The 13,925-nt window shown below is 35.3% G+C and overlaps 1 protein-coding gene across 2 annotated transcripts in view; it reads right to left on the reverse strand.

Moving 5' to 3' along the window:
- ARHGAP32 (Rho GTPase activating protein 32) overlaps positions 1-13,925 on the reverse strand; it is a 204,382-nt gene that overhangs the window by 98,820 nt on the left and 91,637 nt on the right. Inside the window, exons 3-5 of one of the 2 annotated variants that reach the window (XM_018043236.1) lie at positions 5,264-5,355; positions 4,706-4,747; positions 4,257-4,341 (exon numbers count right to left, since the gene is read on the reverse strand). In XM_018043236.1, coding sequence (XP_017898725.1) covers positions 4,257-4,341; positions 4,706-4,747; positions 5,264-5,355 — 219 coding nt within the window. The remainder of the gene's footprint in view (positions 1-4,256; positions 4,342-4,705; positions 4,748-5,263; positions 5,356-13,925) is intronic. The other variant, XM_018043235.1, reaches the window with a different exon arrangement.

Below are 13,925 nucleotides of genomic sequence, written 5' to 3' on the forward strand. Positions count from 1 at the left end.
AAAGATGTAATTATATGATAGCAACAACTGAAAGGTGTGAGGATCAAGCTGTAAAGGAGCAGAACTTGTGTATGTCATTGAAGTTAAGCTGGTAAAATTAGCGTCATAGCTTTTGGATGTTAAATGTAATCCCCATGGTAACCACAAAGAAAATATCTATAGATAGACACAAAAGGAAATGAGAAAGGAACTGAAACATTTCCCTACCAAAATATTAACTAAAAGCAAGATAGGACTAATACAGAAAATAAGGGCCAAGAAATCTATAATATATATGGAAAACAAATAACAAAATGACAAATAATGATTTCTGATCAGTAATTACTATGGATGAAATGGATTAAACTTGACTATCAAAAGACAAAGACGGACACAATGATTAAAAAAATACATGATCCAACTATAATGCTGTCTATAAGAAGACTCACTTTAAATTAAAAGCACAATAGGCTATTATGTGAAGAATTTCTAAAACTCAACAACAAAAAAGTAAACGACTCAATTCAAAAATGCAGAAAGGATTTCTAAACATTTCTCCAAAGACGATTTCAAATTATCAAATGACAATAAGTATATGAAAAGATGATGAACATTACTAATCATTAGGGAAATGAAAATTTTACTATATTCATTGGTTTGACAAAAATGTTCAAAGATATCATATATGCGTTAGTCCAGAAACCTTGTCTCTTAACAGTGTTTGATTCCAAGTATCCAAGGGCACTATAATGGGTGTCTCTATAGACCCATCATGCCATGGATGACCCATGCTCTCTTTACTATGAGACACAAAGTCATTCGTGTCTTTAGTCAGACTGAAGAACCAGGAATCAAGGGGGTGGAATATGAGAGTGGCACCACTCAAATGTTACTGTTAGTGACTCACTAGCAAAATTGGTGCTTCCTGTCATCACAACTATATGCCCTGCTGGCCTAGAGGTCTTAGTTGCAAAGGGAGGAATGTTTCCACTAGAAGACACAGAACTGGAAGTTAAGAGTGTTGTTGAGCTCCTCTGGGTTCCTTACACCTTTAAATCAACAAGCAGAGAAGGGAATTATGCTATTGGCTGGTATGACTGATCCTCACTATGGGGGAAACTGGTCAACTGTACTGTGATGGAAGCAACGAAGAGTAGTCTGACTGTATGGGACCCCTCAGGGTGTCTCTTAGTATCACCATACCCCATCATAAACTAAATGGAAAATAACAAGAACCCAATTCAGGCAGGACTATTAATGGCCAGACCCAGAATGAAGATTTGGGTCATCTTACCAGCTAAAGAACCACAATCAGCTGAAGTTCTTGCTGAGGAAAATACAGAATGAGTAGTGGATGAAGGCAACTGTAACACCACCTACAACCTGACCATTCACAGAACCAAGAACTATACTTGTTAAGAGTACTTACCCTTATTTTATTATGAGTATGTTCGTGTGAAGTGTGTTTGTATGCATGCAGGCATGCATGCACAAGAAGCAAATACTTTCGTTTTCTTCCCCCTCTTATGGCCTTATACGACATAAGATGTATATCATGGTATTTAAGTATTTTTAACTTTACATCATAGTATTTTAGTTATGGGTTACCAAGAAAAGCAAACACTACCCAAGGACTTAGCATCCTTCTCTAGGAAAAGGGTTAGTGGTTTCAGTTGTATAAAAAGTAGCTAATCATGCTAGACAAAAATATGACATTATTGTTTTTTTTGGTGGTAAGTATGGTTTAAGGAGTGCCAAGCTGAAAAGGGGTAGACTGTGATAGTTACTTTTGTGTCAACTTTTCGCCAAACATTATTCCAAATGTTACTGCTATTTTTTAGATGACATTAACATTTAATTCAGTAGACTTTGAGTAAAGTAGATTACCCTTCACAATGGAAAGGGAGAAGGGGAAGGAGAAAAGATTACCCTCCAGTCAGTTGCAGGTCTTAACAGAAAAGAAGACTGACCTTCCATGAAGTAGAGGGAACTCTGACAGCTGAGTGCCCCAGGACTCAACCTGCAACAGCAGCTCTTCCTTTGGTCTTCAGCCTACTCTGGAGAGTCTGGACTCACGCAGTCTCTACAACCACATGAGCCAACTCCTTAAAACCTCTCTCTCTCTCCCAACACATATTCACACACATACACAATCCTTACACATGTTGACACACACACAATCCTTACACATATTCACACACACACAATCCTTACACATATTCACACACACACACACACACACACACACACCCAGAGTTTTGTTCTGTTTCACTACAGAACTCTGACTAATATAGCTGGTCATAGTTTAAAATAAGGTTGTACTCTTTTTTAAAAGGCTGGTGGGTACCACAGTGTTAAAATATTGAAATACTGTTTCACCAACGACCCATACTACTATAAGGACAGTTCTCTGCACAGGAGAAGGGCCTCAAGGCTCAGCCCCAGTGCTACAGTTTATGTCCCCTGACTGGTTGTCACACTAGAGGTCCTAAATTATTAACATTGCTCCTTTTACACTATACATATATAACAATTACAAGTAACCTGAATGTTAAAGTCAAAACTATGAAACCTTTAAGAAAAAAAATTAGGACAATATCTTCATAACTTCAGAGTAGGGAAGATCATCTGAAATATGAGAGGGAAACCACAAGTTGGAAGATTTATACAAATATACAGTTACATAAAATGAAGAATAAAATAATCCACATACTAAAAGCAGAATAAAATTTAAAAAGCAGGCCACAGTGTGAGAGAAAGTATTTTCAGTTCACATACAAAAACAACAAAGGACTAGATGCAACATGAAAAGGCTAACATCCAAAATATGTAAAGCATTTCACTGAATGAAGAAGAAAAATATAAGCAAATCTATAAAACAGAACAAGCAAAGGGCTAATCTAGAGTTTAAAACACTAGGACTCTCCAATGCCCAATAAACATTTGAAAAGATAGGCAACTGTATCAGAAATTAGGAGACTGCTAATTAAAATGCAGTGAGAGAGAACTACATCCCCATCAGATTGGTAAAAATTAACAAGTATCAAACAACCAAGAATGTGGGAAGAAAGTGGGACAACTACTGTTTACTGCTTACGGAAGTATACGTTTGTAAACCACTTGAAAAAGTAGTTTGGCATTTGTACGTCAGGTTTCATGTAAAACAAAGTTCACTGAGATGCTGTTTAAACTTAGAGCCAAAAACTGACAATGACCCAAATTTCAGACAAATGAAAGAATTGGTAAGTTACTTGTGACATATGCACACTATGAATTAATACACAGCTATGAACAAACTGAACAAACTGTATCTGTATACATCCACAGGAATGAATTTCACAACGTTGAATGAAAGAAGCAAGAAAGAATACATTCAATAATGAAGTGCACCCTGGTTTGATGGGTGGGCTACCCACCCACCCCGAGTGACCCCTGACCCTTCTTACCCTGCTCTACTCTTTTTACAGTAGCTCTTACATTCTTGGACATCTTCTATGCTCTTTAAGAATGGGTCTTTGATTTTGGTTGCTGTTGTTCACTAGCACAGCCAAAGCACCTAAAACAGTGCCTCATACATAGTACTTGCTCGGTAAATATTTGCTGAACAAATTAGAATAATTCCAATTACATAAAGATCAAAAACAAGTAAAGCTAAGTACCGTATTGATTAGGAATGCATATAGACAGTAAAACTATTTAAAAGATGTAAGGTAATAAATACTACAGAAGTAATGGTATAATAGTAACCACTGGGGTAGGGAAGACAAATGCAACAAGAGGGACACAAGAAATTTCTCTCTTAACCTAGACTTTAAAATGTACATAAATATGTATATAATATATACGTATAAATGTATGTGTTTTATATACATGGCTATACATAATATACTTCACAATAAGAAAAACATTGAAAAAAAATTCCATTAGCTCTTCTCTGCCTAATCCTACTCTTACCTTCACCCTGACTCATTTATCCATCACCACTATGACCCATACAGAGTCAGGTAAGCACTAAAACAGTTCATGCTGCAGAACAGTCTAGGAATCTGACAGAAATTCTGAAATTTATACTGATTGGATTATACTGTTTCTTGAAATACTACTTGAAATAGGAGTCATCACGTGTCAAATATTGGTCAAGAGAAAAGAACAGAAATTTTCACATCAACCAACAAGACATCAACAAGAAAAACTACTTCTAGGTGTCACCTATCGGATATATGGATATAGACATAAATACGCCTCGCTTCAGTATGTAGCAAGTATCTCAAATATACCTGTATGCTGCCAAACTCCACATTCTCATAATGGAAATGTGCACATTCAGCCATCTTCGGAAAGTGACCTTTAGTGAAGGGCAACCTGCAGTAGATGAAATACATGAGAGATAAGATCCCGGAACAGTCGGAACTACTAAGCCTGAGGAGGAAATAAGACAGGGCTAAGAGCTCGTGCAGCAAGCAAAACGTTTAATAAGCACATGCGCATGAGCACAAATATTCACTCAAACCTCTTCAAAAACACAGAGGCAAATGGGAAGTGCACAGGTCAAAACCAAAAAAAAAATAAAATAAAATAAAAAGCATCATTATAGTACTCTCCTGATCTTGACCCATGTCAATGGCCCTAGAAAAACTATGCTTTCGGTAAATGTCATGGAGACTGTGAACAGCCTGCTCTAAGCAGAAGCAGCATTCCCACCACAAAACACAAAACCAGCGTTTACCTGTGAATGTTGTCACAGCCCATCAGTCCTGGATTGGTGGGTCTGGATGCAGAATGAAAACTTTATCCTTGTCTTTCCTCCACTTAGAATAAAAACATAGCTATCTAACCCTTAACCAGGTGAAAAGATGCTTTTTCTGTTTAAAACTGAAATGGACACCCTCAGATTTCACTTCAGAGTCTAACACTGGCATCCACGTCAGGCTTTCTCAAATGCAGAGCTGAGAAACAGCGATATCCTAACTCAAAATACCAAAACTGACTTTTCTAAATGACTGATAGCATGTATTAAATGTACCAAAAAAGATATACTTGGACTGTTACTACTGAACAAACACAACATAATATAAAATAACATGAAAGTTATTCCAAGAACAAAATTAAAGTATATTTTTAGACATGTAATCTTCAGACCTGTTCTGCTAACAGTTGAGTCATCACAGTATTATTCAACGTATGGACAGTAAGAGTTCATTTAGTAAGAAATCTGGATAAAAGTTTTAGGAGAACTAAAGAACTGATTTTCATTTATTAAAACTCATTGTAATATTATACTTACTTTTTCACATGTTTAACCTTCATACTGGCTGTACTGCCACATGTCTTAAGACTAAGGTCTCCAGGAATTTCTGGAACATCTGCTCCTCTGGCCTTAAAAAAACAAAGACAAAAGATTTATGACCATTCCTTTATTATGAATACATTTTAAAAAGCAGATTATAGCTCATTTTAATGGTCCTGCTAACTCCATACCAAAAGAAATACATACTTATTTAATAATCTCTTAAAATTATATCTCTTAAAGTCTCTTAAAATTGCTAAGAACAAGGAAAAACAGTCACCTAAGGAAAAATTTTCTGTCAAACTAAGAATTTTCATTCTCTTATAATCACATTTTGAAGTCGTTATTGTATTATGTGCCTCAGCACAAATTCTCCCCTCAAAGCTGTTGGAACAAAATAACCCTGATTATGATTAATACAAATTTAAGTGATAATGTGAACATAATTAGGAGATCACAACATACATTTTTCACACTAATATTTGAAAGTTCCATCTATGTAATACCACCAAACTACCCTTAGTCTGCCAGTTTTCTTAGTGATTTTTTAATTTTAGTGATACATTCAGCTGCATCATTTTAACAACAGAAACTGGAAAATCAAAAGATTCTTCATACTCCAGAGAAAGCAAACAGCAAATCCAAATAGCTATCTTAAAAAAACAAACTTATGCTATACTATCTATGGCTTGTCACAGAAAAAAACGGCTGTAGCCAATGTCAAATAACGCAGTAGGGGAGAATAATGTGGATTGAACATTTAAAATGAGTTAAGAGGGGATTCCCAAAGAAGATAAATACACACAATAGACTACTATTTAACCTTTAAAAAGAACAAAACCTTGCCATTTGCAACAACTTAGATGGACCTTGAGGGCATTATGCTAAGTCAAGTCAAGTCAGAAAAAGACAAATACTGTATGGTCTCATCTACATGTGGAATCTAAAATCAAATCAATACAACATCAAACCAAGCTCATAGATACAGAGAACAGACTGGTGGTTGCCAGAGGTGGGAATGGGGAGACAGTAGGTGAAAAAGGTGAAGAGGTCAAAAGATACAAACTTCCGGCAATAAAACAAAAAAGCCATGGGAACTTAATGTACATGTACAGCACAGTAACTGTAATTCCTAACACCGTCTCAGGCATCTGAAAATTGCTAAGAGAGTAGATCTCAACAGTATTCATCACAAGGAAAAAAAAAATTTGTTAACTATGTATGGTCACAGATGTGAATCAGACTTACTGTTGTGATCTTTCACAAAGCATACAAATATCAAATCATCAGACTTACTGTTGTGATCTTTCAGTGTAGACAAATATCAAATCATACTACTGTGCACTTGAAACTAATACAGTGTTACACTTCAATTTTACATCTCAATAAAATAAAAAAGGGAGGAGATACATAACATCATCTCAAATTTTAAAAATGTTTCTTATTAAAAAAAAAAGAAAAAACTAGCCAAGACAGACTAAATGCTTAAATCCATGACTTTTGAAAAATATAAGGTAACAATGTATGAACTTACAAGAATTAACACTGGATATATAAACACCATCAGGAACAACAGGACCCATTTTGTCCAAGGTTTTTGTCCTTACTATGGTTAAACTTGCTATAAGGTTAACAATAGTTAAACTTCCTTAGTTTATTTATAAGGGTTGATGTTTCATCATCAATTGTTCACAGAGTCTTCTTATTCTGTCCTACAGGTCTTCCAAAGGGAAAAAATGTTATTATATTCTGTAGTAATGAAATAGAACTCATTCCATCTTGCAATTACATTATGGATTCATTGAACCTTTTCATAAATCTAATATAGGATCTCAGTATTATTTTTCCTCTACCTATACAGAGTTCCTTCAAACTCCTAGGTATTATTTCATCAGTGTCTCTCATCATTCTTAATCCTACCACACTAGAAAAGTACAAAATTTTAAAAATACAGCTTTTTTTTTAAAAAATGGAAAAAAGGAAACACAGAGAAAAGGAGTTGGCAAACTTTCTCTTAAAGGATCAGAGGGTAAATATTTTAAGTTTATGGACCACACTGTCTCTCCCACAACTCAACTATTTTACAACACAGAAGCAGCCATCTGTAAATGACTTAATATAGATTCATGCTAAGAAAAAATTTTACTTGCAAAAACAGGCAGCCAGTAAGTTGAATTTGTCAACCACTGACCTACACCATTGACGCAGAAGTGAAATAAATCATTACCTAGTTTTTATGTTATGCTATCCAAATTGTTGCACCATCTTTAAAGAAGGTACTTTATGTGGTATACCTAAAATTCATATAACATTATAAATCAATTATACCTCAGTAGAAAAAAAATAATTTAAAAGCTTGCTGATTTTGGCATTTTGTTTTGACTGAATGTATGTAAGAATTCCATATTTTTCACTTTTCATCCATAACAGAAAAGAGAAAACTGACAAAGATTTTTTACAATGATTAGATACATTAAATGTTAGATGTGAATAAACAGCAAGCGGCATGTGAGATTCTAGTAACGTTTTATATTAATATGACATCTCAGACTGATGATTATACACATCTATTATAAAAAATATGAGTCCTCTAGTCAGTCATTCAACTGACTAAAGGACTTATATAAAATTTTGCAACAACCTGGACAACATTCTTTTGACTTCTATGATATCTGTGCATCAAAATTCACTTGACATAAAGAGGTCTGCTATACTTAAATTCACATTAAAATTTCTAACATAATGGATTTACAACATTTGTTCTGTAAATTATTCATAAATTGACTCAAAATTTAAATATAAAGGAGTTTTCAAAAAAAAGAATGTACTGGCCTGGGTTGGTAAATGGTGATGACTTTATTTGGCAGAATGAAAACTAAAATATTACCTGTCCTTTGCAAACAGGCTTTCTGTGCTAGATGGGCCATTGTTCCTAACACACATCCAAGGATAAAATAAGGAAGCCTGCCAGGTCTATGATGCACCCAGGCAGACATACTAGGGACCACACACCTCTGCAACCACAACTACTAAACAGGAGGTAGAACCGTGACACAGAGGTAAAGTCACAGGCTATCTAAATGGGCCTGACAGGAAGACTCTGCCTAAAAACACAAAATGGTAATAATTAGGCAAAAGAACCAATGGTCCAGGAAGCACGAGCGGATCTGAGAAAATATTTTTGAACCAACAGTTCAACAAGTTGATTCAATTAATTGTTGAATCAACAGTTCAAACATACCTATAACCATGTAAGTTTTGTCTAGCAATATTTTCCCATAGTCCAGAAATGTCCCAGGCGTAAAAAGTGGTATCATTAATTCTTTTAAGCATCAGTAAACAAAATTAAAAGGAAAATATAGCACTATTCCTCAACTGTCTGATAAACTACCATCTTCACCTACATATTATTCTTTGATAAAATAAATTTTCTTATATTTCTATTGAAAGTACCTAGCTTGAACTATTTCATTCTGTCGCTCTAAATCAAAAGTTAAGAAATTTCTCCTTTAGAAAATACTCATTAAGAGGTGGATGAAACTGGAGCCTATTATATAGTGAAGTAAGCCAGAAAGAAAAACACCAATACAGTATACTAACGCATATATATGAAATTTAGAAAGATGGTAACAATAACCCTGTATGTGAGACAGCAAAAGAGACACAGATGTATAGAACAGTCTTTTGGACTCTGCGGGAGAGGGGGAGGGTGGGATGATTTGGGAGAATGGCACTGAAACATGTATAATATCATATGTGAAACGAATCGCTGGTCCAGGTTCGATGCATGATATAGGATGCTCGGGGCTGGTGCACTGGGATGACCCAGAGGGATGGTACAGGGAGGGAGGTTGGGGGGGAGGTGTACACCCATGGCAGATTCATGTTGATGTATGGCAAAACCAATACAATATTGTAAAGTAATTAGCCTCCAATTAAAATAAATCAATTTTTTTTAAAAGAAAATACTCATTAAGTACATTCATTCTTGGAAAACACAATTTTCCCAGTTTATCCATGTTATAATCATCACTTATTTATGCTTCCAAAACATAATTTATATCACTGTCACAGAAATAGTGCCACTCATCAACAGAAAATTAAAGAGACAACAGAGGGTATGGAACATACCACTTATCGAACATACCATGTTCATAAAAGCACCCACCATTTACAATTAAATTCCCTATGCATCTATCTGCAGCAATAAACTGACTTCCTATAAGGTTGGAGAGTATACCACAACTTACATATAAGCCATAAAAGAAATCCTCACTCGTTAAAAAAAAAAAATACAATCTGGGAAAACTTTAAAAAGTGTCATCCGTAAGAAGGAAAGTATTTGTTTCTCCACAGTCTGAACCAGTTAAACCACACAGATTAAAGGGCATCCATTTCAGGAAAACATAATTTGATACTGAAAACTTGAAAAAATAAGAATTGGCAATGTTTTATCCTGTCTGTTTCTACGCTCCCTAACCCACACAATACACGAACAAACACCCACCCACACACAATCACACACATACACAGAGGAGTATTACTCATCCATAAATTTAAGAATGAAATCCTGCCATTTCAACAACATGAAGGAACTTTGTCCTCAAAGTGCTAAGTGAAATAAGTCAAAGACAAATACTCTCTTATATGTGGAATCAAAATAACAAAACAAATAAACACAACGAAGCAGAGGCAGATTCATAGACAGCACATACTGGTAGTCACCAGAGGAGAGGAGGGTGGCAGCGTGCAGGAAACAAGTGAAGTGGATGAAGAGGTACAAACTTCCAGCTATAAAACCAAGGCAGTCATGAGGAGGTAATAGATAGCATGGCTGACTACAGTTAGGGACTCTGTACGGTGACAGGTGTTAACTAGATTTATCCTGGTGTTCATTTTATAATGTATAAAGATATCAAATCACTGTGTTGAACACCTGAAACCAACAGAATATTGTAAGTCAATTATACATCAATTAAGACAAAGTAGGCAATAGAAAGGGGAAAAGCCCAAGGGTATTACAGTCTAAGAAAAGTATACCAATGGTCTCACTTTTGCTTAAAAAAAAGAACGAAAAAAGAGAAATGGGAAAAAAAGAGAAAAGAAAAGTGACAAGAATTCATTTTAATATCTGAAAAAGGATACAAAGAAGTAGGAAAATTCAGGATATTTTTCAAGGAGAAACAAATAGCTCAATCTGTCCAGAGAATGACAATTTCATTCATTCAAAAATTATTTATTTATAATTTACTATGCCAGTTACAGATGCTAAAACAGTAAACAACAGTGATAAAGTCCTCATACTCAAGGGGCTTACACCCTAACGAAAAAGAAAGGTAATAATCATAAATACTCAGTATTTGCAAGTACCACAGAGAAAATCCAAACAGTGTAAGACAGAGAGGAGGACAGGGCTGGGACTTCACCAGAGGTCCAAGTAAAGGCAGCCTGAAGTGTGACACGTGAAGGGGGTCTGAAGGTAGAGCATGGGCAAGCTGTGCAGACCCTGCAGGGAGAGCACTTTCCAGCTGCAGCAAATACAAATGCAAGGCCCGGAAGCAGGTGCATGCTCAGCATATTTGAGGAAAAGCAAGGAGGACAGTGCGACTGGAGCAAAATGATCAAGGTCCTGCTTTTAAGAAAAATGAAATGAAACCACAAATGCAACGTTCTGAACTTGGGGGGACTGGAATAAAGTCAGCGTTATTAATGTAACCTGTTAAGTTAAAAAGAAGCAACTCACTTCAGGGAGAGGAAAGATGGGATTTCATGAAAATCTGTAGTTTGTGGTTCCTACAGACCTTCTAGTGGGAAATGAATTCTTACCAGGCTAGAGTTACGGAAGTGGCAGTCATCTGTACAAAGATGACAGTGAACCTGCAGGAACAGCAAAGACCTGGCAAGAAATTAACACACGGACAACGCACAGGCACTGTGAACGCCAACATTCAGTGGGAGAGACAGGAAGAAAGTCGACCCTTCAGGAGTGAGTGAGTGTGACTGCAGTTTACAAGGGTGAATTTCTGCGTGTGTGTATGTGCGTGTGTGTGAGAGAGAAATGGGGCGGGGGGGGGGGGTGGAGAAGTGGGGAGAGGGCAGAGAGAGGGAGAAAAGGGGACAGAGTATGGCTGAGCACAGGCAATGCTCACAACACTGAGCATTAACCTTTTGCCTTCCTTTTTAGTTTTTTTGTATTTTGGAGGTTCAGAATTTATAACTGGTTTTAATTTTCCTGACTCTGGTTGTTAGCCATGTGTGTGAACATTTTCAACCAAGACCATTGACCTTATTTTATCAATAATAAGTTCATTTGTTACAACATGACCTGCTTTTAGCCCTGAGCCTTGAACACATTCACTTTAAAGTAGAAAAGGAAACTGAAGTGAGAAATTGTTCCTAACAAAAACTTTCAAGAATTAACAGGCTCCATTTTGAGAATTTTGCAATGATCAATACTAAAAATAAAGTGAATGGAAAAACACTGAAAATTTAACTTAAATGACAATTTAAGTTAAAATACTTAAAACTGGTGAAAGATTCTCTCTTTTCAAGTTTTTGATCTTATTTTTTCAAGATCCTAATATTTACTTACTAAATGATTTCACTGTTAAATAACTGCAAATAAGTATTTCAATCAGTAATTTAGAAAAATTCTATAGCTTTTTTAAGAGATTTCTTTAAAAACTTTTAAGTTTAAGCTACAAATTTATGAAGAGTAATAAATAAATCATAAGCCATAAATCACAAAAGGACAGAGGCCTCTTTTAAGGTTTACTATTACTTCTCTTTTGACTTAAAAATGACTATGTACTACAAATCAATCACCACTAAGGTGATTAAATCAGTAATTGAAAGGCTCCCAATCAACAAAAGTCCAGGACCAGGTGGTTTAACCAGTGAATTCTACCAAAGGTTGAAAGAAGAATCAATACCAATTCTTGCCAAACTCTTCCAAAATATGAAAGAGGAGGAAACTCTTCCAAACCATATTAGAAGTCCAGAGTTACACAGATATCAAAGCAAAACAAGGATGCAACAAGAAAAGAAAATTACAGGCCAGTATCTCTGGTGAACATTGATACAAAAAGCCTCAACAAAATATTAGCAAAGCAAATTTAACAATACATCAAAAGGATCAAACACCCTTGATCAAGTGGGATTTAATCCAGGGATACAAGCCTGGTCCAACATCTGCAAATCAATCAACATGATACATGACATTAACAAAATAAAGAATAAAAAAAACCATACGACATCTCAATAGATGGAGAAAAAGCATGTGACAAAATTCAACATCCATTTATGGTATTAAAAAAGAAAACTCTCAACAAAGCCAAGTACAGAGCAAATATATCTCAACATAATAAAGGCTGTATCTGACACAGCCACAGATACCATCATATTCAACAATGAAAAGATAAAAACTTTTCCCCTAAGATCAGGAAAAAGACAACAGTGCTCATCTTGCCACATCTATTCAACACAGTTGAAAGTCCTAGCCAGAGCAATTAGGCAAGGAAAAGAAACAAAAAGCACCCAAATGGGAAAGTGATGGTTTTACAATCACTATTTACAGATGACACGATATTATTATATTAAAAAAATCCTAAAGACTACACACACACACACACACACACACACACAACTGTTAGAATAAAGTTGGCAAAGCTTCATGATGCAAAAATCACTATACAAAAATCAGTTCCATTTCTATAAGCTAACAGTGAACTAACAGAGAAATTAAAACAATTTCATTTACAACTGAGATTCAATAAATTGAATAAAAAGAATACCCAGGAATTTACTTAACAAAGGAGGCAAAAGACGTGAACACTGAAAATTTTAAGACATGAGTGAAAAAAGAGTAAAAAAGACACAAACAAAAGAAAGATGCCCACGGATCGGGAGAATTAACACTGCTACAATGCTTACTCTATTCAAAGCAATCTTTACATCTACTGCAATCCTTACCAACATTCCAAAGGCATTTTTCACAAAAATAAAACAGTTTTAAAATTTGTATGGAACCACAAAAGACATGGAAGAGTCAAAGCAACCTTGAGAAAGAAGGACAAAGCTGGAAGCATCATGCTTCCCGATTTCAAACTATATTACAAAGCTACAGTAGTCAAAACAGTATGATATTGACATAAAAATAGGCACAAAGATGAATGGAAAACTATAAAAAGCCCAGAAATCAATCCACTTGTATACTGCCAATAAAATACAACAAAGAAGCCAAGAGTACAGAATGGAAAAAGGATAGTGTCTTCACAAATGGTGTCAGGAAAACTGGACAGTCACATGCAAAAGAACAAAACTGAACCACTATCTTATAACACACACAAAAACTAACTCAAAAGGATTAAAAACTTGAACATAATATGTGAAGCCATTAAACTCCTAAGAAAAGACAGAGCAGCAAGCTCCTTGATATCAGTCCTGGAGACGATTCTTTACATTTGACAACAAAAGCAAAATCAAGAGAAACAAAAATAAACAAGTGAGACTACATCAGACTAAAAAGCTTCTGTACAGTAAAGGAAACCATCAACCAAATGAAAAGGTAACCTATAAAATGGGAGAAAATTTTTATAAATCATATATCTGTTAAGAGATTAATATTCAAAATATAAAAGAACTCACTGAATAGCAAAAA

Source organism: Capra hircus, chromosome 29, assembly GCF_001704415.2.
Source record: "Capra hircus breed San Clemente chromosome 29, ASM170441v1, whole genome shotgun sequence".
Classification (NCBI taxonomy): Eukaryota; Metazoa; Chordata; class Mammalia; order Artiodactyla; family Bovidae; genus Capra; species Capra hircus.